The sequence below is a fragment of the Trachypithecus francoisi genome, unplaced genomic scaffold (genome assembly GCF_009764315.1).
Source record: "Trachypithecus francoisi isolate TF-2019V2 unplaced genomic scaffold, Tfra_2.0 Lachesis_group1, whole genome shotgun sequence".
NCBI classification, from domain to species: domain Eukaryota; kingdom Metazoa; phylum Chordata; class Mammalia; order Primates; family Cercopithecidae; genus Trachypithecus; species Trachypithecus francoisi.
The window spans coordinates 161,980,755-162,006,460 of NW_022681454.1; the positions used below are offsets into that span (position 1 = coordinate 161,980,755).

General features: G+C 36.6%; 1 protein-coding gene across 8 annotated transcripts in view; it reads right to left on the minus strand.

Moving 5' to 3' along the window:
• DDX60L (DExD/H-box 60 like) overlaps positions 1-25,706 on the minus strand; it is a 118,781-nt gene that overhangs the window by 81,402 nt on the left and 11,673 nt on the right. For 6 of the 8 annotated variants that reach the window (XM_033215632.1, XM_033215634.1, XM_033215633.1 and 3 more), the window contains 6 exons: positions 18,489-18,830; positions 14,672-14,788; positions 12,812-12,928; positions 9,903-10,061; positions 6,170-6,311; positions 4,958-5,113 (listed from right to left, as the gene is read on the minus strand). In XM_033215632.1, coding sequence (XP_033071523.1) covers positions 4,958-5,113; positions 6,170-6,311; positions 9,903-10,061; positions 12,812-12,928; positions 14,672-14,788; positions 18,489-18,830 — 1,033 coding nt within the window. The remainder of the gene's footprint in view (positions 1-4,957; positions 5,114-6,169; positions 6,312-9,902; positions 10,062-12,811; positions 12,929-14,671; positions 14,789-18,488; positions 18,831-25,706) is intronic. The other 2 variants (XM_033215639.1, XM_033215640.1) reach the window with 2 other exon arrangements.

The window sequence follows — 25,706 nt, forward strand, 5'->3', positions numbered from 1 at the left end:
GACAGTTACCCTGGATATAGTTACCTCCCAGCATGCAATGCTTCTGCCAAAAACACCATCCTTGGACTTACAGAACCCTTATCCACAATCTTGGTGTTTCACACAATATGGTTTCTGATCAAGGAGCTCACTTTACAGCAAATGAGGTGTGGCGGTGGGTCTATGTTCATGGAATGCACAGGTCTTACCACATTCTCCATCATCCTGAAGCAGTTGCCTCAGTAGAATAGTCTAACAGCCTTTTAGAGACACAGTTACAGTGTGAGCTAGGTGGAAATACTTTGAAGGCTGGGGCAACGTTCTCCAGAAGGCTGTAACTGCTCTGAATTAGTGTCCAATATATAGTGTTGTTTGTGAATTATAGGCATAATTCACAAATTCAGGATTCCAGGGATAGAAAAGGGATGACTCCACAAACTATTACCCCTAAATGATATGCTAGCAAAATTTCTGCTTTCTGTTCTGGCAACCCTATGTTCTGTTTAGAGATCTTAGTTCCAAAGAGAGGAATGTTTCCACCAGGAGACACAATGATTCTGTTGAACTAGAAGTTAGGACTGCCATCTTGCCGTTTTGAATTCCTTGTGCCTCTGAATCAACAGGCAAAGGAAAGGGTTATTGTGCTGGCTGCTGTGATTGATCCTGATTCTCAAGGGGACATCGGGCTGCTACTACTCAATGGAGGGGGAAGAAAAAGTATGTCCAGAATTCAGGCGATCCCTTAAGGATCCCGTAGTACATCCCTTCGTACTACCATGCCATGTGATTAATGTCCATGGAAAACTACAACAACCCAATGCAAACAGTACTCTATGGGTCCATACCCTTAAGGGACAAAGGATTGGATTGGACTGTGTTCTTTGAAGAGACATGTTCAAGTCCTAATTACCGCTATCTGTGAATGTGATCTTATTTTGAAATAGGGTCTTTGCAGATGAAATCAAGTTAAGATAAGGTTATTGTGGATTAGGGTGAGGCCTAATGTAATAACTGCTGTTCTTATAAGAACAGAGAATCTTGCACACAGACCCAGGGGGAACACACAGAGAGAAGGAGAACACTATGTAAAGGGAGAGGCAGAGATGAAAGCGATGCATCTACAAGCCAAGGAACACCAAGGATTGCCAGCAGCCGCCAGAAGCTGAGAGAGAGGCATGGGATTGTAAATTTAAAATAAAATCCAAAGCCCAACCCCCACAACTAACTGAATGGACCCCCTAATGGCCAAGGTTACTCCGGAGAAACCTTTAAAACTGAGTTCTGAGCCACGATGCAAAGGAAAGTCAGATAGGCCTCACTATACCCCTCTCCCTTTTGCAGTTTAGACACAAAAACTGACTAGCATTAATGTTAAAATAGAGATTGCAAGACAGACAGAACAGACTCCTTGTGGCAATAAGATCATGAACAAGACCTAAGGCCATGCCAAAGGTGACATCATGCACCCTACAGGCCACTATGACTCAGTATACCATGACTTGCTCTGATAACCTGACTCTGGCAGAACATCACATGATAATGAGCAAACTCCTGGTATTAACTTAAACCGTTCTGCTGACTCCAAGTTTTTTGTTTATTTGTTTGTTTGTTTTGTTTTTTGAGATGGAGTCTCACTCTGTCACCCAGGCTGGAGTGCAGTGGCGCGATCTCAGCTCACTGCAACCTCTGCCTCCCAGGTTCAAGTGATTCTCCTGCCTCTGCCTCCCAAGTAGCTGGGATTACAGGCACGTGCCACCATGCCCAGATAATTTTTTGCATTTTTAGTAGACGGGATTTCACTGTTAGACAGATGGTCTTGATCTCCTGACCTTGTGATCCGCCTACCTCGGCCTCCCAAAGTCCTGGGATTACAGGCCTGAGACACAGCGCCTGGCCCCAAGTTTTTAGACAAAGCTTTGTTCCTTTAAACAATTACAAATGAAATCATCTCCAAACCTACCTATAATCTGCAAGCCCCTGCTTCAAGTTATCCTGCCTTTTGGGGTCAGTGTATATACCTCCCATGTATTGATTTATGTCTTTGCCTGTAACTCCTGCCCCCGGAAATGTATAAAAGCAAACTGTAACCCAACCACCTCAGGGCCACTTACTCACGACTTCTTGGGATTGTGTTTTCCCCAGGCCACAGTCACCCATATAGCTCAGAATAAACCTCTTTGAAATATTTTACAAAGTTTAGTTTTTCCATTTACAGTTTGGCTTTTAAATCAGACCCTCCACAAGAAACCAATTTTGTAGACAATTTGATTTCAGACATTAACCTCTAGACCTGTAAGAGAATAAACTTCTGTTGCTATAAGCCACCAGCTTGTGGTGCTTTGTGACAGCGGCCCTGGAAAAGGAGGACTTCAGGCAAAGAACCATGACCAGCTTAGGTGCTTGCTGGTGCAAAGGGTGTAGGGAATAGGTAATGGGAGGCAGAGGCAGTCATAAATACCAGCTATGACCATGTGACCAGTTGCAGAAATGAGGACTGTAATAGTTAGGGGCATTTCTTCCTTATTTTGTCTTGAAAATATATATATTAAGCAGGCATTTTTGTTTTCTTCTTTTATCAGTTTACGTACAATGTAGTCATAAAAGTATGCTTTGTATCACAGTATTAGGTTACAGGATATCAAAGTAGAAGAGTGAAAATTGCCCAAGAACTTAGCGTTATCTTTTGAAGGAAGAGTTAACATGCTGTTGGTTGTACGCAGGATAGTTGTATCATGTTAAGCACAAGTGTGGTTTTGTTAGTGCCTTTATTGGGAGATTAAGTATGGTTTAAGGATATGTATATGGGTGCTCAGATGACAAGAGGTAGACTGAAATGGTCAGTTTTAGGTGTCAACTTCATTAGCCTATAGTTCCCTAGTTATCCAATCAAACACAAATCTGGTTGTTGTTGTAAAGGTATTTGTAGATGGGCTTAAAGACTACAATCGATTTACTTTAAGTAAAGAAGACTATCCTAGACAATCTAGATGAGCCTGATCCAATCATCTCAAAGTCCCTGAGTGTAGAATTGAGGTTTCCCTGAAGTAGAATAAATTCCACCTGTGACCTGCAGCTTCAGCTCATGCCCCAAAGTTCCAGCCCCTCCTTCCTTAAGACTTGCCCTATAAATTTTGGACTTGCCGAGCCAGTCCCTATAAACAGGTAAGGCAATTCCCTGCAATAAATCTCTTAATAGATGTATCCTACTAGTTCTGTTTATCTGGTAGAAACCTAACTGATACACTTCCCAAAAGGGTCTTCGACTCAATATGACAATAATCAACATGTCAGCAAGTTATTATTACAAATTAACAAGCCAATTATAAAATTTAAATGAAAATGCAAAGGACTCAGAATAAACTAAACAATCTTCAAAAGAACAAAGTTGGAGCACTTACACGACCAAAACCAAAGTTTCTTACAGAACTACCATAATCAACTTTTATATTGGTTCAAGGATAAACAAGGATCAAGGATAAACTTATGAAAGAGAACAGAGGGTGAAGAAATAACCCCTCTCACACCAGACAAAAGTAAATTCAAGATCAATCACAGACTTGTGAAATACTCATGACCTGTATTTTATAAACAGACAAAAGATAAGCAGGCATTTCACAAGAGGATATTCAAATGGCCAATAAGAGATGAAAAGTCCAAGAAAATGCAAATTAAAACCACAAGGAGCTACCTCCACGCACCCATCAGAATGGCCAAAATAAAAAAGACTAACAAATAGCCTGGGCATACACCTGTAATCCCAGCAGTTTGGGAGGCAGGGTGGAAGGTTTGCTTGAGGCCAGGAGTTCAAGGTTACAGTGAGCTATGATGGTGCCTCTGCACTCCAGCCTGGGCAACAGAGTGACACTCTGTCTCATTAAAAAAAAAGAGATTGACAAGGCTGGGAAGCAATTCTAAAATTCCAAAATGGCCACATGGAAGGTAGGAGTTTAACTTGGAACTATCACTTTAGAAAATATTTGGACAGTAGTTCATAAAGCTGCATTTCTATGTATATACTTGAAGTGAATAAATGCATATATCTACCTAAAGTTATATGTAAGAATATTCATAACAGTTTTACCCTTCAATCACTTCTCATTACTCTTACAATTTCCTAAGTCCTTAACAGAGCCAACAAGTACCCCCTACTCAGTTTCATCAGCTTTTCTCCTCTCTGGTCACACTAAACATATCTCAGCTCCTTGGGGAATTCTAAAGTACCGTGCCCCTCTGGAAAACCTTTTGCTCTTCCCTTCCCCCAGCTATTACTCATCCTTCAGACCATGACTCATTCCACTTCTCTTCACTTCTTCAGAGAGGTCAACCTTTCCAGACTGGGTTGTGTCTCTTAATCTTTAGTTTCCACAGCATTCATTAGTTCCTCCTTCATATCCATCAGCAGCTTTGTAATCATTTTACTGCTTCTTCAACAATTCAATCGCCAATAGTTAGGAAATGCTCCAAATGGACAGAGTGTAATATATTCACACAAAGAGACAGTTCACAGCAATAACTTTTAAGCATAATGGTAAATACAACAGGCAGGAATGTCTCAGACATTATACTGACAGGAAAAAAAATAGAATATACACTATACGATTCCATCCCAACAAAGTTCAAAGCAGACAAAACTAAAAAATTGTATTGAAGTCTGTGAAAGAGATGACAGGAGGGGGAGGATGGATTGGGAAGTGGCACGACGAACTTTCTCTTGAAGTACTGGAAATGGCCTCTCTCTTGATCTGGGTGGTTATCACACAGATGTATATATCTGTGTAAAATTTCACCAGACTTTACTGTGCACACTGGTTTACTTTAACCACATTATTATATGTATCTTAAACCTCAATTAAGCGGTAAACAAGAAAGCACAGTGAAGGAAAATTATTCATACTTGGAACAATTGAATTATTAGAGCTTCTAAAAGTTGTTCAGGAAAAACATGCTTTTGTTCCACTTTAATTTACCCATTTAATACCTTGAATGACTGATTTCTTTTGTCCAAGAAAAGGTCTTCTTGTTGTTCTCAGAGGAAAACACTTTCCAACATCAAATTCTTTAACCAGGTGTGACACCACATTCCACAGGTGTTCATAATCCCTCCTAATGGAATCTCCCAAATTCAAATGTGGTTCTGTATTACAATAAAAAATATTAAAATCTTAAAAGTCATATACATGCAGACACACACAGAGCATCTTTTTTGAATAAATTCATAGAGCTCTGGGAAGATGATCAGATATGGAAACTTAGAGTGATTACATATTTGCATGAAAATTAGTCATGACACTATGACAGTAGTTTTTTTTAAGTCATTTTCTCTTTAAATATAATGCAGAGCCAGTTCCTGTGACATGGGCCTGTGGTTCCAGCTACTCAGGAGGCTGAAGCAGGAGGATCACTTGAGCCCAAGAGTTCAAGGCCATCTGGGCAACATACTGAGATACCCTTCCCCACTAAAAAAAAAAATTAACAAAGGAACATCACCGTTTTAATCATAGTCCTTATTAAATAATGCTAATGATAAATATACAATTATTTCCTAAAATAATGAAGAACAATATGCTACATATAAGCTTGCAACTTTAAAAACTAATTAAAAACAAGTTTTTAAAGAGTTTACAGAATATAGAGAGGGTGAGAATTTTGTTAGAACTAGTAAAATTTGCTACATTTTATGCAGTGAGTTTATTCAAATGTTTGTCATCTAAGGGAATTAAATGCCAGAAGCCCAACAAACTTCAATAATGTTCATTCAGGAAAGATATGTTTTGAAACGTTTTATTATTCTCTGACTATGTAAGCCACTCTAGATAACTTACTCTATAAAAATATTCAAAGGAAAGCAAAAATTATGTATGTACCAAAATGCAGTTTTATTTATTTTTAGGAAAAATGCAATACATCCTTAAATGTTCAAAAATAGTGAAAGGATTATATTAATTACAGTAAGTGTTATAAAATATGCATCTACCACTTAAATAAAAATATAACAATATTATGTCATAGCATTAAACTCATTTTCAAATGCTATTAAGTGAAGTAAAAATAAAATACGTAAAAAGTATGTACACACACAAACAAAGGTTTTCAACAAACAAAAATGTTGCTGTGGTATGTACTGGAAAATTTATAAGGGTTTTATATAATTTGTTTATGATATAATGTTAATACATAATTAAGGTACTACCTTGAGTACTTTCAAATTCATAGTAAAAGGCAATATTCTTTAACAATTGTTCATCATACAAGTCAGAAACATGATTTAAATTCAGATTCCAGCATCCCAAAACGTTTAAGTTGCTTAAAATGAAATGTTCACACCACTTGTTCTGCAAATTAAAAATAAAACATTATTAGCAGGGAGTCATGGAATAATTTCATCCTCATGGTTAACCCCCTGTAAGGTAGGTCACAAGGGACATTTCTGGGTGGAATGATAAAGTCATTACAACCACAAAGATTACAGATGGTGGTCTATAAGTCTCCAGACTAATGCTTTCATGTCTTTACTTTTAAAACTAGGAATTGCACTGCTTATCCTAGTACTCATAATTTACCTTATAGTACACTGTTCCCTTAATGTGGTACTAAAACTATAGCTGACAATACTAACACCTTCGTCATGTAGGTCCTGGAATCCCAGACAGGCTTGCATAAGTACATTCAGACAGTTGCAAATGATTCCATTTCTCTCACTTTGGGGTCAGCACCTACCCCCACTACACCCCTGGTGAGCAGGAAGAAGTTAGAGCGGTCTTTGCCCTTTTTCCATCTTCTTTAGCCAAGACCTTAACATTAAGATGTTATAAAACCCAAAAGGAGGGATCGAAACCACCATTGCAAAACTATGACTGAGATGGTGAAAGAGATCTGACTTAAAGAATTCCACCTTGCTTCTAACCTCCAAGTTGTTCTTGTTCATTCCTGGGTATAGGCTGAACTATAACTATCTTTGGAAGGAACTTAGCTTACAGTTTATAGTTTGAAACAAAGATGAGAACAGCCCTTTCTCAAAACAAACCCCCTTCGTTCCTGGGAACTAGACTGCCCTTGGAGGACTAACAAATTAGTCAAAAGATTAGAAATCATGGCTTAGGAGTCATGCAGCTGGAGGCTACAAGATTCTGACCCTCCCCAGTATTCCTCCTGGGGATAAAAATCACTATTGTAAAACCTAAGCCAGTGCTTGAGATATTCCGCAGACTCTGCACTTGATGAATCAGCTGACATCAGCCAGATCTATAAACCGACTCATCTGATCTTGTGGCCCCCATCCAGGAACTGATTCAGTGCAACAAGACAGCTTCAACGCCCTATGATTTCATCTATGACCTGACCAATCAGCACTCTTGGCTCACTGGCTTCCCCCTGCCCACCAAGTTGTCCTTAAAAACTCTGATCTCCAAATGCTCAGGGGAGACTGAATTGAGTAATGATAAAACTCTGGTCTCCCTAAAAAAAAAAAAAAAAAAGAATACAGATGAACTAAGACCAACTCCAAGGAAAGAGTTGCCTCCACTACCTTTATTTTATAACCATCCACTCATTATTGTTGAATATTCCATAGATTTTGTACCCCATCACTCTACCAAAACAGCTCTTAATAATAACTAGCCTAGGCTAGGTACCATGGCTCATGCCTATAATCCCAACACTTTGTGAGGCTGAGGCTGGAGGATTGTTTGAGCCCAGGCATTCGAGACCATCCTTGGCAACATGACCAGACCTTGCCTCTACAAAAAATAAAATTAGCCAGGCATGGTGGCGTGTGCCTATAGTCCCATCTATTAGGGAGGCTGAGGTGGGAGGTTCACTTGAGCCTGGGGGGTTGAGGCTGCAGTGAGCTATGATCATGCCACAGCACTCCAGTCGGGGCAACAGAGCAAGACTTTGTCTCAAAACAGTAATAATAATTGGCCTTGACTTTCATGCTATTAAAGTCACTGAATTTTCTGTCAGCATCCTCATATTATCTTCAGAATTTAACACTAATAAACCATTCCCTTCTTTTTGAAATATCTGATCCAAATTTTTATTCCCAGTCCAAAGAATACTGAACCTGCCTTTTAGGTATTTCCTTTGGAAGTCTCATTGCCACCATCTCAAACTCACTATTTCCCAAATTCATTATTTTCCTCCTCAGAATGTTCTTCTTACAGTGGCAGCATTCACACAGTTGGCCTAGCCAGAAACCAGAAAGTCATCTTTGACTCTTCCTTCTCCCTTCTGCCTCATAGCCTATTCCTTAACTGTCAGCTTCAAAGCCTTGAAGAACTAAAGAACTCTTTCATTTTCGACTTCTATTTGTTCCTATTGCCACCAACATTTTAACCATGCTAGCATCATCACCGTGTGATCACCGGGGCGGTTTCCTCGTGTCTATATTTGGATGTCCACAATGCGCTCTATGCACTTCTGCCAAAGAACCTTTAAACAAAAATGTCAATTTCAGCTTGAAACCCTTCAATCACTTCTCACTACTCTTAGGATTTCCTAAGTCCTTAACAAAGCCAACAAGTACTATAGTGATTTTTCTTCTACCCCCTCCTCAGCTTCATCAGCTTTTCTCCTCTCTGGTCACACTAAACACGTATCTCAGCTCCTTGGGGCATTCGCAAGCGCTACTTCCTCTCTTGAAAACCTTTTGCTCTTCCCTTCCCCCAGCTAACCATTACTCATCCTTCAGAACATGAGTCATTTCACTTCTCTTTACCCTTCAGAGAGGTCAGCCTTTCCAGACTGGGTTGTGTCTCTTAATCATTAGTTTCCAAAGCTTCGTTAGTCCCTCCTTCATATCCATCAGCACCTTTGTAATCATTTTACTGTTTACTCAATAATGCAAACTGAAATTCCATGGAAGAAGAAGAGATAAGAGTTTGTATTTCTCTCAACTCCTTCCTTGGTGCTGATCACAGTGAATATGTACTGAATAAACGTGTGTGGACTGGCTGCCTGACAGATTGGTTTTAAAATGTCTTTGATAACAATTTGACAGTATCTATCAAGATCTTCAAATTTTCAACATCTTTTTGGCTTATCATCTCTTTTCCCATTTCAGAAAATCTATTTGAAGTAGTTCATTACAAATTAAAAGGAAAACTTTAAACACAAAATGCCTCAAGGCCAGTAGCATTTACGATACAAAAGTTTCAAATGATCCTAATGTTCCTTGACAGAGATATGATTAAGTAAACTACAATACGATCACTCAAACATATTTAGTAGCCATAACAATTATGCTAACCAGCCTGAGTGAATGGACATCCTGTTCTCCACGATGTGATTAGTAGGCATCGCATGCCTGTAGCAAAACATCTCACACACTCAATGAGTATGTACAACTACTATGTATTCACAAAAATTAAACATTTAAAAAATTATGCTAAACAAAAGTGAAAATAATTTTACAATAAAATAACATGTAGCATATATCGTATGATTGCAACCAAAACAAAAACTATGCCCTAAAATAAAAAATGAAGAAAATTACACCAAAATATTAACAGTTAACAGTATTAATGTGAGCAGTGGGTTAGGAATACATATTATTAATTTTGCTTCAATATTTAACTTTCCTTTAATACACTTTTATTATAAACAGAAAAAATAAATACATAAACACTTTTCCTGAGTTTCGCTACAAAGAGAATACAATATCAATCAATTTTCTATGACTGATTATATAAAAACAAGATCTCATCAGAGATAAGAAGGAAAAAGAGGAAGGCTTTCATGCTTCTATAAAACAGATATATTGTGGTTTTCCTCATTACACTACCAAAAATAGAAGTTGTTGAAAATAGGACCTTGACTGATCAGCTAATTAGATCTGGCATTATTCCAATATAACTCTTGTTTTAAAGGTGATCATGGTTTTCATCTCTCATGTTCAGACAAAATAATAAACAAAATATGTTTACCATTTTTAAGAAATAATCACTGTCCCAAAGCCAAGAGTATGTGATGACTCGAGAACAAGCTCTCTGAGAAAGGGGTAAGTGGAGTTGAAAAGCCACACAGAGGCAACGCAGTCTGCAGAAATCTTCCACCTCCTGCAGGGATAGGCAATTACTGTGCACCTGCGTACAATAAAGAAGCTGAGAACAGCCACAATGTCACGCTGTGAAATGGCATTGAAATAGGCACTCCATGAAGATACATATCTTCAAAGTTTTACATCTACATTTGTGAGAAAGTCCCCTTCCGCATATACAAAATCCGGCTGCACTGATACAGAAGTAGGTAAGAGGGAGGGAAAGCTCCAGGCTTAGTAGTTTACATAATGCATTTCCTAGGATTTTCAGTGAAGCTGGACTTTAAATGAGCTGGCAGCAAAGGAAGTCCCTGACCCTGAGGTCTGAGCATTGACAGAGTCCCATGTAAAATGCTCTGTCATTTCAGAGAGTGAAGAATAATTTCCACAAACCCATGGCAGGTTCAGGGTGAGAAGTCCCTGATGGCAATCTATCTGTAACACATAATGAATGAGAAATCAGGGAAGGAAATGGTCAAGTTTCACCTCCTGTGGCAGACTTCAGAACTATTTACGAAAGGGTTATCACCTGGAAGGTTAAAAAAAAAAACACCTTAATCTGGGTATCTTCATAGAGCAAAATTAGGGGTAACTGAAATTACAAGGAGATTGATTTGGGTTCAACATGTTCATTTTTTAAAATTAGAATCACTAAAAATATCATGCATGGTCATATGAAAATATTTTTCCAAAAACAATTAGGAAAATATAGTAAGGAGATTCAAATGAGATTGTGGTCCCTATTGATCTCTAAATCATGTAAGAAAGAAGCAAATTAATCACTATGAACTTTTATGAGAAACCAACTTTTATACCCAGAATCCTATGATCTGTGCTATTCACACTCCCACTCACAGCACATCTTCAGCATACCATAAAAGTGAATATATTAAGGTAATTATCATTTTTAAGTATGCCCTTAAAATTCTGACAATCATGCTGAAATAATGTAAAGTTTTTAAGTTCTTCATTTTTTACTGTTTATCTTCAAAAATTATTCAAGGTCACAATTTTAGAGAAATCTACATAGCTAAGATCTACTGTATTACATACTAAATTAAAATATTGGAGTGCTCTGTCTCCTACATTAAAAAGACTATTGCACAATAATTCAGGATCTGGGCTCTGAAAACTGATTCCAGTCAAGACACTGCATGAGTCAGTTCTCCTATATGTAAAAAATCAGGATAGTAACAGTATACTTTCTCATAGGGTTTCTGGAAAAACTAAATGAGATTAGACATGTGAAATATCTAGAATATCACCAATACATAGTAAACCCTAAGTATTACCTATTATTAGCTAGTCTTCATAACATCCCAGTTTTGTAGGTTGAAAGCAGCTATTAGCACACATTGGACAATCAATATCCTTAGCTAAGTGAATTAATAAATGTGTTATCAGTCAAGAGAAAATCAAAGATGGGAAATTCAAACTAAGGAAAGAATCAAGAAGGAAGAAGCACAAAATGCTCACGGCTCTCTCCATTTTCTATGGTGCTCCTGAAGAGTTAAGTTCTGTTTGTTTGTTTGGTTTTTTTTTTTTTTGAGCAACTAGAAGGGTATTGTTGTCATTTGTTGGGAAGGAGAAGAGTGAGGCGGGAGCAGGTTTGGGGAGTTTGGTTCCAGAAATCCTAAATTTGAGATGTCTATCACAAATCCAAGTGAAAATGTTGAGTTGGTGGTTCAGACTAGAGGTCTGAAATTTCTCTAGTTATCTCAAAGGGACATTAAAATTGCCTTCCAAGATATGTGTGATCAATAGCGGTAGATATCATGTCTATTTCTTCTCTCTCCCCAAATATATTTATTTTTGGCATGTGTTACCATGCACAAAGTATATCATGCCGATAGATTTAAGAAATGGACAATTTTCTCCTATAGAATGCTAATTTCTTGAGCCCTGTACAGTCACATTTTTTTCTTTTTCTTTCTCTTTCTTTTTCCTATTTCTTTTATTGCTGTTTGTTTTAAGAACAGAGTTTTTCAGCCTGAAACACACTGATATCTAGACTGCATACAAACTTTGTGTGTGTGTCTGTGTGTGTGTGTGTGTACTTATGCAAGCAGGGATGCATATAGTAGAGCGGAAAATCTATGTTCCTCAAGATTCCTAAAGGGCCCTATAAGCTGAAAACAATTATACAAATTCAGGTTCTCTATAGTCTCAGTGATACTAATAAACAACAACAGAACCGTTCTTTTAAATACACAGCTTAACAGAGCAGAATCATTACAAGCTGTGGAGCCAACCACCCTAGTTAAAATGTAGGCTGCCTTTTACCATGTGATTTTAGGTAGGTTAGGGAAGCCTTGGTCTCAAAGTCTTGAATCGACAGGAGAGAGCGACCATTGCTCTACTGAAAAGTTGTTGTCAGATTACATGGTGTCAGGTAACACAAAAAGCCTGAAACACAGCATACGGCGGGGGGGGGGGGCCCTCCTCCAATTTGTTTCTTTTCTTCTTCCTTCTCCCTTTCTCTGTTTGTTAGAACTGGGTTAATAACTACTAAGTGAAACACCAGATAAAACTTACCGTACATTGTATTTTAAGGAAAACACTAAATTATGTAACATCATATTTTCCTATCTATACAGATTCTAATTGTTCTCTCCTTTTTGTTATTTAATACACATAACTTGGTGTGGGAAGGAGCTAAATTCCTGATGAAGAAAATGGCCATCAGAAACCAAGAGTATGTCAACAGTGGAGAACCTGATGCCACCAGTGAAGCTACACCAGTTACACCTGATGAATGACAGCTTTCTGCCCGGCGGCTGCCTTCTTTTTACTTACTAAGACATGATGATGGTACATTCTCAAGGATAGTGAACATGACGTGACACAGATAACACGCTGGATGTCCGATCCTTCTGGACATAGGCACTGAAGCAGAAATAGAGTCTGACACGCCTAACAAAAAAGAAATTTCTTCAACTGTCAAATTATTTAGAAATATTCTTTTACTCAGAGGTGCTCTTACTTGTAAGAAACATAAAGAAAATGACTGCATAGATTTGACTAAACAGAACTTTAAATGTTTAGTTTAAAAATGTATAATTTTAATGATAGAAAATTAAAAAATAATTACAATCAATATGGCAGAGAAATATGAAAACCTAAATATGTAAAGAAATAAATAACTCAATAAGAAATTAAGATTTAGTAAAACATGAACAACTGATTCACAAAGGAGGAAATAGATTAATAAAAATGAAATCATTCCATTTTACTAAAAATCAGATAAATATACGTTAAAACAATAATTAGCTTGTTATATCAATAATATCAAAATTTTAAAAATAATATCATGCAACATTGAAAACTGTGCAGTGAGTCACCTCTCTGACAGATTAAAGATGAAAGTACAGGTAGATATAGAATTTCTGCAAAGCTCTTTGACAACATCCATCAAGATCATTAAATATGTTCATGCCTTATGATCCAGTTTTGAATTTCTGGGAATTTAGCATAGCAGAATAATAATCCAATATGTATACAAAAAATGTATACATCAAAATGTTCATTATAACATTATTTATATCAGCCAAAATTTTGAAGTAATTTAAGTGTCTAGTATTACACATAAGTGTAATATGTAAAATTCATATTACATTTATGAAAACTTCTTAATGACATGAAAATATGTACTAATCTTAATGAAATGTACACTAAAAATATATATACAGTCTGGGAATGGTGGCTCACAGCTATAATCCCAAGAATTTGGGAGGCCAAGGTAGGAGGATCACTTGAGCCCAGGAGTTCAAGACCAGCCTGGGTAACAAAGTGAGACACCATCTCTATATAAAATAAAAATGAAATATTAGGCAGGCATGGTGGCATATGCCTGTGGGTCCAGCTACTCAGGAGGCTGAGGTGGGAGGATCACTTGAGCCTGGGAGGTCAAGGCTGCAGTGATCCATGACTGTGCCACGATATTCCAGACTAGGCAACAGAGTGAGGCCTTGTCTGAAAAAATAAGAAAAAACACCAAAAACACATATATAAACTATATATACACACACACACACACACACATATATACACACACACACACAGTATGTCCTCAGTTACATAAAAATATACATTAAAATGCTAATATCAAGTAGTGGAATTATGAATATTCTCACTACTTTTCTGTTTTTTCCAAACTTTCTCATGCAACTATCTTTTACCATTTGAGGATCAGAAAAAAAAAAAAAAAAAAAAAACAAAACAAGAAAGAGGTGCTTAGTAATCCATCATGATAAACAGTAGTATAAAGCATAGTTTGAGAAGATAATCAGAAAATTAGATTTAAGGTATAATTAATTTCACATTTTGACTGTTTATATGGCAAATGATATCTTAGAGCCCTCCTCAATTTGAATAATGGAAAATAAACATTACTGTTGCATTAAGTACTATAACTTTCTAGTTTTGCAGAGTCTGTCTTAAAATATGGCTCCCAGAAATGAATATAAAATTACATATGCCATCCGATGAATTCAAGGTACATTGAGAGCATGACATTCTAAGATTCAGATAATATACATGTACTAAGGAGGTATATGGCACCCTTTAGTCTGGTCTAAGGACTGAACTAATCAAAAGTTGGTTCTCATTTATCAAATTCTATCAAACTTTTATTTAAAGAAATGAAAATGTTAATACCTCTTCCATCATATCATTCCATTTCAAATGTTCAAAATGAGGTGCTAATGCTAAAATCCTTCTTTCTTCCAAGTGTTGTATGAGGCTTTTATACGCACTCTGAATCACTGTTTCATTCTGTAAAAGGGAGAAAACCATATAAAATACCTTAAATAAAGTGTTTCTCAGCTGTAAAAAATGAGACACTTAATGCAAATCAAAACCACAATGAGATATTATCTCATGCCAGTCAGAATGGCGATAATTAAAAAGTCAAGAAACAACAGATGCTGGCAAGGTTGCAGAGAAATAGGAATGCTTTTACACTGTTGGTGGGGATGAAATTAGTTCAACCATTATGGAAGACAGTGTGGCAATTCCTCAAAGACTCAGAACCAGAAATACCATTTGACCCAGCAATCCTATTACTGGGTATATACCCAGAGGAATATAAATCATTCTATTATAAAGATACATGGATAAGTATGTTCACTGCAGCACTACTCACAATAGCAAAGACATGACATCAACCCAAATGCCCATCAATCATAGATTGAATAAAGAAAATGTGGCACATATATCCCATGGAATACTATGCAGCTGTATAAAGGAAAACATCATGTCTTTTGCAAGGACATGGATGGAGCTCGAAGCCATTATCCTCAGCAAACTAAATGCAGGACCAGACAACCAAACACCACATGTTCTCACTTATAAGTGGGAGCTGAACAATGAGAACACATGGACACAGGGAAGGGAACAACACACACTAGGACATATTGGGGAAACGGGGGAGGGAGAGCATCAGGATAAGTGACTAATGCATGCAGGGCCTAATAACTAGGTGATGGGTTGACAGGTGCAGCAAACCACCATGACACACATTTACCTATGTAACAAATCTGCATGTTCTGCACATGTGTCCCAGAACTTAAAATAAAGTTAAATTAATTTTTTAATGAGATATTTGAATTATACATGTGTTATAAGGTATACTAAGCAAAATCACCCTCAAATGTCTTTAGGGCAATTTTTCTTAAGCTCTGATAAACATGCATATTCCCTCTTTGCCAAATTAATTTTTATTTCAGAGTATAACGAATTGTGTTGGTATCATGGAGCTTTCAAAAATACAGATAATTAGAGAAGGTAGTATGAACCCCCAATCCTGAACAATTATCAACATATAATACATCTATAATATTTATTGAGACTAATTTAAACAGTCCAAAGGGGGTGAGAAAAATAACTTTCAGAGAAATACTTACAGATAATGAATCAGGAAATAATTTCACAGAAAATAAAATCATCAATTTAAAAAGAAAAGAAGGCCAGGCACCATGACTCATGCCTGTAATCCCAGCACTCTGGGAGGCTGAGGCAGGAATATCACTTGAGCCCAGAAGTTTGAAACCAGCCTGGGCAACATAGTGAGACCCCATTTCTACTAAAAATAAATAAATACATAAATAAGGTTATTCTTAAGGAGAGACCAATCAAGACCTTAGTATAGCATTTTTAAGTCAGAGTCTGGTATTTTTTCAGGCAAAATAGAGACTTACTGGTAACAGTACCTCTTCTCAATATGAAAATAAAGTCTAGAGGCCAGGCATGGTGGCTCACGCCTGTAATCTCAGCACTTTAGGAGGCCAAGGCAGGTGGATCACCGGAGGTCAGGAGTTCAAGACCAGCCTGGGCAACATGGTGAAACCCTATCTCTACTAAGAATTCAAAAATTAGCCTGGCATGATGGCGGGCACCTGTAATTCCAGCAACTTGGGAGGCCAAGACAGGCAGGAGAATTGCTTGAACCCAGGAGGCGGAGGTTGCAGTGAGCCAAGATCACACCACTGCACTCCAGCCTAGGCAATAGAGCAAGACTCAATCAAAAAAGAAAAGAAAAGAAAAGAAAAGAAAAAAGAAAATGAAGTCTAAAGTTCAAAAAAAAAATCCTGGGAAATATTTTAATGACAGAATAAAAGCAAAGCAAATAATAAGCATGACAAACATCTATATGTCTTAATTACATGAAGAGTGTTTCTCAAAACATGATAAATTTTAGTTGGTTTTATTGCCATATTGTACATTTAGAAAGCAATTTCCCAACCAAAACAAAAAACAAAGGTGGAGCTCCAATTTCAAAGGGCAGAGATCTGCTACAAAAAGTAAAAATATGAATTATATTGACAGATTTTTTTGATAAACTATCAAATGGCCTGCATCATCAGAATTCATTTCAAAATGTGAAAACTGAAACAAAACTAGATTCACTCATAAGATTATTAATACATTTTTTGACTCCCAAGTTTCATAACGTAAATACTGCATAAACCTAATGTCAACTATACCAAAATAATGAGTCTATCATAATTCTTTGAAAATTCCACAGACTTCATGAGTTTATGTTAAGGAAAGAAATTATCTCATTACTTGCTTCTTTGTCAGTCTTCTTCATTTCTTTCTCATTAAGAGTCCTTCCTCCATGTTAACCATCATTTCACTGCCTATATGCAACACACGAACCTCTAAACACATGGATTTCCAGTTAAATGCATTTCTTACTTTCCATGATCTGGGTAGCAGGACACCCTATGGCTGAATATAGAAACTAGAGACATACTCCTTTGTTGAAATCCACTGTCAACCTTTTATTCCTTTTATTCATAAAGGAAAACCACTTCTTTACTGATAACACTAACAAAAAAAAAAGTATGGGTTTTCCACACCAATAATTCTCTAATTCTCTCCAGACACCAACTGGGTGCCATATAATTTAATTCCATTCTGACACTAACTACCCTAAGTTAACGCAGGCCCCACAGGGTAGGAATTCAGTCCAACAAGACTGCCTCCCACTTCAGACATGAATCACAAACGCCAGGCTTCACATGCTGATGGACCAGCTACAAATCTGGGGTTCCCTCTTCACGTTTGGTAATTTGCTAGCATAGTTCACAGAACTCAGGAAAAGTGGTTTGCTTGCTATTACCAGTTTATTATGAAAGATTCAATTGTGGAACAGCCGGATGGAATGGATGCACAGGGCAAAGTATGAGGAGAGGGGCAGGTGGCCCCAGTAACGCCCTGGGTGCACCACCCTCCCCGACTTCCCAAGCTGGGAGTTGAACAAACCTCACTGTTCAAGAGTTTTTATAGAGCTTAATATATAGCTGCTCTCACTCCCCTTCCCAGAGGTTGGTGGTTGGGACTGAAGCTTCCAGCCTCTGATGGCTTGGTCCTTTTGGCGGTCAGCCCAACCCGGAGGCTATTTAGGGGCCCCACCCTAGGTTACCTCATTAGGAAAAAATTCAGATATGATCAAAAGCAGCTCCTTACAAATAATAAAAGACATTATTATTACTCAAGAAATACCAAAGGTTTTAGGAGCTCTGTGACAGCAACTGGGGACAAAGTGCAAATATATTTTGTATTATATTTGCATATAATAAGTATGTAAATAATATATTTCTTATGTTTGCATATAAATAAATTTATTATACCACAATTAGGTATTTAACATGAGCAAATTACTTCAATACTCCAAATATTATTTTACAGATGAGGTGATAATATCATAATTAGAAATGAATAGATAGATATAATAATGCCACAAACCTTATAGGAGTACCCTGAGAATTAAGAGAAATTTAGGAAAAGGAATTGGCATAAGTGCTTAATAAATGTCCATCATTATCATTGTTACCATTATTAAATTTTTTACCTCTTTGGAGACTGCCTATAGTAAGTTCCATTAAAAATACAGAAAGATTGAGTTAGCGATTTTGAGAATTAAAACAAGAAATCAGGACAAAAAATGAGAGTTATTAATGTCAATTACCTTCTTTGAAAAAGTTTGGTTTCTGTCTGTGCTTTCCATAGTATGTGCATAAAGTCTGAGAGTATCAGATTCATGCCCTGATGAAAGCACAACGTTGACTTTCATTCCCCAGGAATGTATGATTAAGAAGTTAAAAAGGTACGTTTGTACATCACTCAGGCCTTCCTCTGAAACTATCAGAAAATACGGGTAATGCTGTTCCAAGTATAACTTCCAATCTTGTGATAAGCATCCAGAAAACTCCGTTTGCACATCAATGTTAGTATTGTGTTGAAGGTGGAGAATTAAAGCAGTTCTCAATGAAAGAAGTTCAGGAAAATCAAAATATGCATATTCAGCATCCTGTGGTGACAAAAAGAAAAAAGTACATCATTTTGAAATCTTCCTTTAGTGATTTGTTAATTTTGTTGCTTACAGCACAAAGCCATATAGGACTGAATCCATGTGATCTAATTGTTTTGCTCAAGGGCCTTAAACTTGACTCATTTCACAAGTGTATGCCACAGGTCAAAATGTGGATTATATAGATTCATCTCCTTTACTTGAGCAGGCATACACCACTACTTCACTTCTAATTCTTTTACTCTCTACGTTCAAATAGGGATCAAAGTAGCAAGAGGATAGATGTATTTCATCTGAATTGAGAAGCTGATGTGAATCACTATTAGTAGATAAAAATGTAATGTTCCAGGTGATGTGTCTCCTCCCTAAATAATGTAAGTCTTTTCTTAGCAAATCAAAATTTCTATTTCTCAAATTTACAAGAAAAAAACAACTCCACTAAAAAGTGGGCAAAGGATATAAACAGACACTTTTCAAAAGAAGACATACGGTCAGGCACAGTGGCTCATGCCTATAATCCCAGCACTTTAGGAGGCTGAGGTGGGTGAATCATCTGAGGTCAGGAGGACAAGACCAGTCTGGCCAACCTGTTTCTACTAAAAATACAAAAATTAGCTGGGCACAGTGGCGGGTGCCTGTAATCCCAGCTACTTGAGAGGCTGAGGCAGGAGAATCACTTGAACCCGGGAGGCGGAGGTTGCAGTGAGCCAAGATCATGCCACTGCACTCCAGCCTGGGCGACAGAGAGACTATGTCTCAAAACAAAACAAAAACAAAAGAAGACATACATGCAGCCAATAAGCATATAAAAAAAGCTCAACATCACTGATCATTAGAGAAATGCAAATCAAAACCCCAGTGAGATACCATCTCATGCCAGTCAGATGGCTATTATTAAAAATTTTTTAAATGAGGGTTAAAATAACTCAACATAAAAAAATGACAGATGCTGATAAGGTTGCAGAGAAAAAGGAATACTTAACACTTGGTGGGAGTGTAAATTAGTTCAACCATTGTGGAAAACTGTGGCAATTCCTGAAAGATCTACCATTCGACCCAGCAATCCCATCACTGGGTATATACCCAAAGAAATATAAATCATTCCATCATAAAGACACACGCACGTGTATGTTCACTGCAGCACTATTCACAATAGCAAAGACATGAAATCAAACTAAGTCATCGATGATAGGCTGGACAAAGAAAATGTGGTACACATACATCACGGAATACCATGCATCCATAAACAAGAATGAGATCATGTCCCAAATGCAGAAACAGAAATCCAAATACTGTATGTTCTCACTTATAAGTGGGAGCTAAATGATAAGAACACAAGGACACAGAGAGGAAAACAACAGACACGGGAGCCTGTGCAAGGGTGAAGAGTGGAGGATGGGAGGAGGGAGAGGATCAGGAAAAATAATTAATGGGTACTAGGCTTAATACCTGGGTGAAGAAATAATCTGTACAACAAACCCCCATAAGACAAGCTTACTTATATAACAAACCTGTACATGTACCCCTGAACTTAAAAAGTAAAAAAAATAAAATCTGTTTTTAAATGATATTGACAATCTAGCCTGCTAGACTGTCATATTTAAAAAGAACCCTGACTTTTCTATAGGTATCAATCAAAACACTGCTTTTACTTTCAATGGTGCCAAAACTAACCCCCACCCCAAAAAATCCTGTGTATAAAGATTGAACAAATATAGACTAGAATTCTTAGCAGTAAAACAACAATTGCTTCTAGGAGTAGGATGAGGGAATGGGGTCATAAAATACTTTTGTATTTGGGTTGAGATTTGTTAAAATTGGAAGCCATTTAATCTGTAATTTTTAAAAACCATAGTATAACACTGTTGAGGATGTTTATATAGATCGATCCAAATAAGGACAGTGCCCCTATTGAATTTGCCATTCTACTGGAATGTAAATACAATTTCTTCTCAGTTTTGGTCCTAAAGGGCTTCCTAGAATTTAAGCATACAAATTCAGAGAGCAAAGAAAAGTTGTTGAGGGAAGTCTACCTCCTATCTCATGTTCCTAGATGTCCTTAAAATAAGTATCTATTGTTGCGAATACAAATTAATTGTAGCTATCAACTACTATAACTTAATGACATTTCTAGAAGATTAATTTAAGAACTGTAGAATATATATTATTTCTAAGAACATACAGTACATTCACCAAAACAGGCCATATATTGGACCTCAAAACAAGTCCCAATAGATGTTTAAATAACTGAAATTATACAGAAATATTTTCTCCAACCACAATGGAATTAGAAATCAATGATAACACATCTAGAAAAAAAACAAGCATTCATACATTAAAACAATAGTTTTTTAATTTTTAAAATTATCCTTAAGTGACTTTATAATTGTACTTTATTTTTGGTAGAAACAGGATCTCACTTTGTTATTCAGGCTGGTCTTGTACTCTTGGCTTCAAATGATCCTCCCTGCTCAGCCTCTCAAAGTGTTGCTATTACACATGTGAGCCACCTCACCCAGACTAATTGCATATATCTATGGAGTATAGGGTGATATTCTGATAAATATGTATATAATATGTAATGATCAAATCAGAGTAATTAGCATATTGATCACATCAGACACAATTATTTGTGTATGTGCGTGTGTTGGAAACATGCCAAATCTGCTCTTCTATTTGAAAAAATGCAATAAATTACTGTTAATTATATCCACCCCATGGTGCAATAATGTCCTCCAAGATCATCATGTTACCACAAATGACAGAATTTTGTTTTTTATAGCCAAATAGTATTATATAGTGTATATACACACCACATTTTCTTTATCCATTCATCTGTTGATGAACACTTAGTTTGTTTCCTATTTGTTGACTATGTGAATAGTGTTGCAATAAACACAGGAGGGCAGATATCTCTTTAACATACTCATTTCCTATCCTTTGAATATATACCTAGTAGTGGAGTTGTTGGTCCATATAGTAATTCCTTTTTGTGTTTTTTGAGGAACCTCCATACTGTTTTCTATAATTACTGAATTAATTCACATTCATATCAGCAACATATGAGTTCCCCTTCTCTACATCCTTACTAGCATTACAATATTTATTCTAATGGGGTGAGATGCTATCTTATTATGGTTTGGATTTGCATTTCTCTGACAATTAACAATGTTGACTATGCTTTCATACACATGTTGGCTATTTGTATGTCTTCTATGGAGAGATGTCTTTCAGCTGACTTGCCCACATTTTAACTGGATTATCTTTTTAAAATTCTTTTGCTATTGAGATGTGTGAGTTCCCTGCATATCCTGGATATTAATTCCTTGTAGGATAAATACTGACAAATATTTTTCCCATTCTGAAGGTGTCTCTTTACTCTGTTGATTACTTCTTTTCCTGAACAGAAACTTTTTAGTTTGATATAATCCCATTTGTCTACTTTTGCTTTTGTTACCTATGCTTCTGAGGTCGTCTCCATAAGATCTTCACACTAACCAATGTCCTGAAGCATTTCCCCTATGTTTTTTTCTAATAGTTTCATAGTTTTGGGTCCTACATTTAAGTCCTTACTCCATTTTGAATTGATTTTTTAATATAGTGAAGGTGAGGGCTCAGTTTCATTTTTCTGCATATGAATATCCAATTTCCTGAGCACCATTTACTGAAGACACTGTCCTTTCCCCAGTGAACGTTCTTGATACATTTTTGTCAAAAATCATTTGGCTATAAATACATGAATTTATTTTGGGGTTCCCTATTCTGTTCCATTGCTCCAACTGTCTATTCTTATGCCAGTACCATGCTGTTTGGGTTACTAGAGCTTTGTGGAATACCTTGAAATCTAGTAGTGAAATACCCCCAACTTTTAAAACACATAATTTCTAAATAATCCACTGGTCAAACAAAAAAGAATCACAAGAGATGTTAGAAATTATGTCTAATAAATAGTAAAGGAAAAAACCATTAGATGCAAATTTGTGATATGTAGCTAAAACAGAGCTTACAAGAAAAATTTTATTGTTCATAAACAGAAAATAAAAAACATCTTAGCTTAAAATTTCAATTTATGAAGCTAGTGGAAAAAAGAGTAAGAAAAATCCAAGAGAAACAAATAAAGACAAGGGTAGAAATCAGTGAAATTTAAAAAAAGACAATGCAGAAAATTAACAAAGCGAAAAAAGCTAGGTCTTTGAAAACATCAACAAAATTGATAAATCACTAACTAGATTAATCAATAAAAGAGAAGACACAACTTAGCAATATCAGGATAGATGAGGGCAGAAGAAAATGGAAATTATCACAATAGAGAATCTGTGATGCTTTGTCACATACAGTAGATGATACTATGGCTTTCATACATTTTTTTAAAAGTTAACTCCTTCTTTTCCCTTAGCAGTATATCAGGTTATAGAATCAGAGATACAACAACGACAAATTACATTTTAATTTGTAAAATTATGTGATGATACTTATCATTCTGAAATAGAGGAATAAAAATCTGTCCCCATTTCACCAGATGTGAATTTCAAGTAGAGCAGTTGCTATTAAGAGTTGGTGTCATGTTTCTGACCAGTCCCCTCCTGTTATTGCATCATTGATTGTCACTAGCAGCTGGCCAGAAAATAGTCTTATTTTGCTGTATTAGTCAGGATTTCTGCAGTTTAATGTTTAAAAACCAGTTTAGAGTACCCAGGTGATGGGTATAAAGTCCATGTATCTCCTTTTGGTAAGTTATAGTTATGATCTGTGTGCTTTGTAGCCTGCTACACAGAAAGCAGCAGATAATCAAAGATTTAAGGGACACGGACAGCTGCCCAATTCACAAAATGGGAGTGTAACATGAAAGCTTTTTAGAGGGTTTTTGTTAGAATACATGTTGCTTTTATACCATTCTTCTTTTCCTTAAGACAGGAATCAAACTTATATATAAACTGTCGGTAATTTTAGTTTCCTTCTGTGTCATTCAGTGTAAAACTGCATAATGTGAAAATAAATGAAAAAATAAATATTTAGTGGCCAGGAACAGTGGCTCATGCCTGTAATCCCAGCACTCTGGGAGGCCAAGGTAAGTGAACTGCTTGACCTTGGGAGTTGGAGACTAGCCTGTACAACATAGCAAGACCCTATCTTTATAAAAAATACAAAAATTAGCCAACCATACTGCCACACGGCTGTAGTCCCAGCTACTCAGGAGGCTAAAATGGGAGGATCACTTGAGCCCAGGACACAGAGGTTGCAGTGTGCCAAAATCATGTTACTGCTGTGTTGCAGTCTGGGAGCTAGAGTGAGAACCTGTCTTGAATGTAGAAAAAAAGAAAATTTAGTTTCTGTTCCAAAAAAAAAAAAAAAGAAAGAGGTTGCTAACTAACACTAACATCACTACAAATCTTTAGGCAATAAGAGGAAAATAAGAGAATATTATAGACAACTTTATGCCAAAATATCAGACAACTTAGATAAGATGGGCAAATCCCTTGACATATACAATTAACAAAACTGACACAAGATAAAACAGAAAGTCTAAATAGCCCTATATTTATTAAAGAAATTGACTTTTTTATCAAAAATTTTCTTCCAAGGAAAACTCCAGACCCAAATGGTTTCACAGGAAAATTTGATCAAATTTTATCAAATCTATCTGAGGCAATAATACCAATCTCATAAAGACTTTTTCAGAAAATAGAAGAGGAAAATGGGCTTTTCAACACATTCACCAGGTCGACATGATCCTGATACCAAAACCAGAAAAAGACATTATATAAAAAATAAAATTGGCCTGGCAAGGTGGCTCATGCCTGTAATCTCAGTACTTTGGGAGGCTGAGGCAGGCGGATCACCTGAGGTCCAGAGTTCAAGACCAGCCTGACCAACATGGGAAAACCCCATCTCTGCTAAAAATACAAAAATCAGCCAGACATGGTGGCGCATGCCTGTAATCCCAGCTACATAGGAGGTTGAGATAAAAGAATTGCTTGAACCTGGGAGGCGGAGATTGCAGTGAGCTGAGACTGTGCCTTTGTACTCTAGCCTGGGCAACAGAATGAGACTCCATCTCAAATAAATAAATAAATAAATAAAATTACAGATTAATATTTTTCATGACTATATACCAAAAACACTTAAAATATTAGGAAATCAAACCCAGCAATATATTAGAGAAATGATATCTATCATGACCAACTGAGGTTTTCCCAGGAATAAAAGATTGAATTGAATTAGTATTTAAAAATCACTTAATGTAATCTACCAAATTAATAAAAGAGGAAAGGTGTATCAGAGTTTCAATAAATGTAGAAAAAGCATTTTTAAAAATGTAACACCTATTAATTATAGAAACTCTCGGAAAACCTAAAATAAGAATAAATTTCCTCAATTTGATAGCGGATATACATAAAATAACTACAGCTAACATGATACCTAGTAGGGAAATAATGGACACTTTCCCTTTAAGATCAAGAACCAGGTAAAGATTCCCACTCACTCTACTTCAGCATTTCTAGAGGTGCCAATCACTGTAATAAGGCAAGAAAAAGCAATTAAAAAATAAAACCGTAAAACAAGAAATAAGCATGTATTTATTCACTGAAGACATTGAAAAATCTAAGAAATATACAAATAATCAACTGAAATTAATAAGTTGTTTTAATAAAATTGCAGGAGACCGGACACGGTGGCTCAAGCCTGTAATCCCAGCACTTTGGGAGGCCGAGACGGGCAGATCACAAGGTCAGGAGATCGAGACCATCCTGGCTAACCCGGTGAAACCCCGTCTCTACTAAAAACTACAAAAAACTAGCCAGGCGAGGTGGCGGGCACCTGTAGTCCCAGCTACTCGGGAGGCTGAGGCAGGAGAATGGCATAAACCTGGGAGGC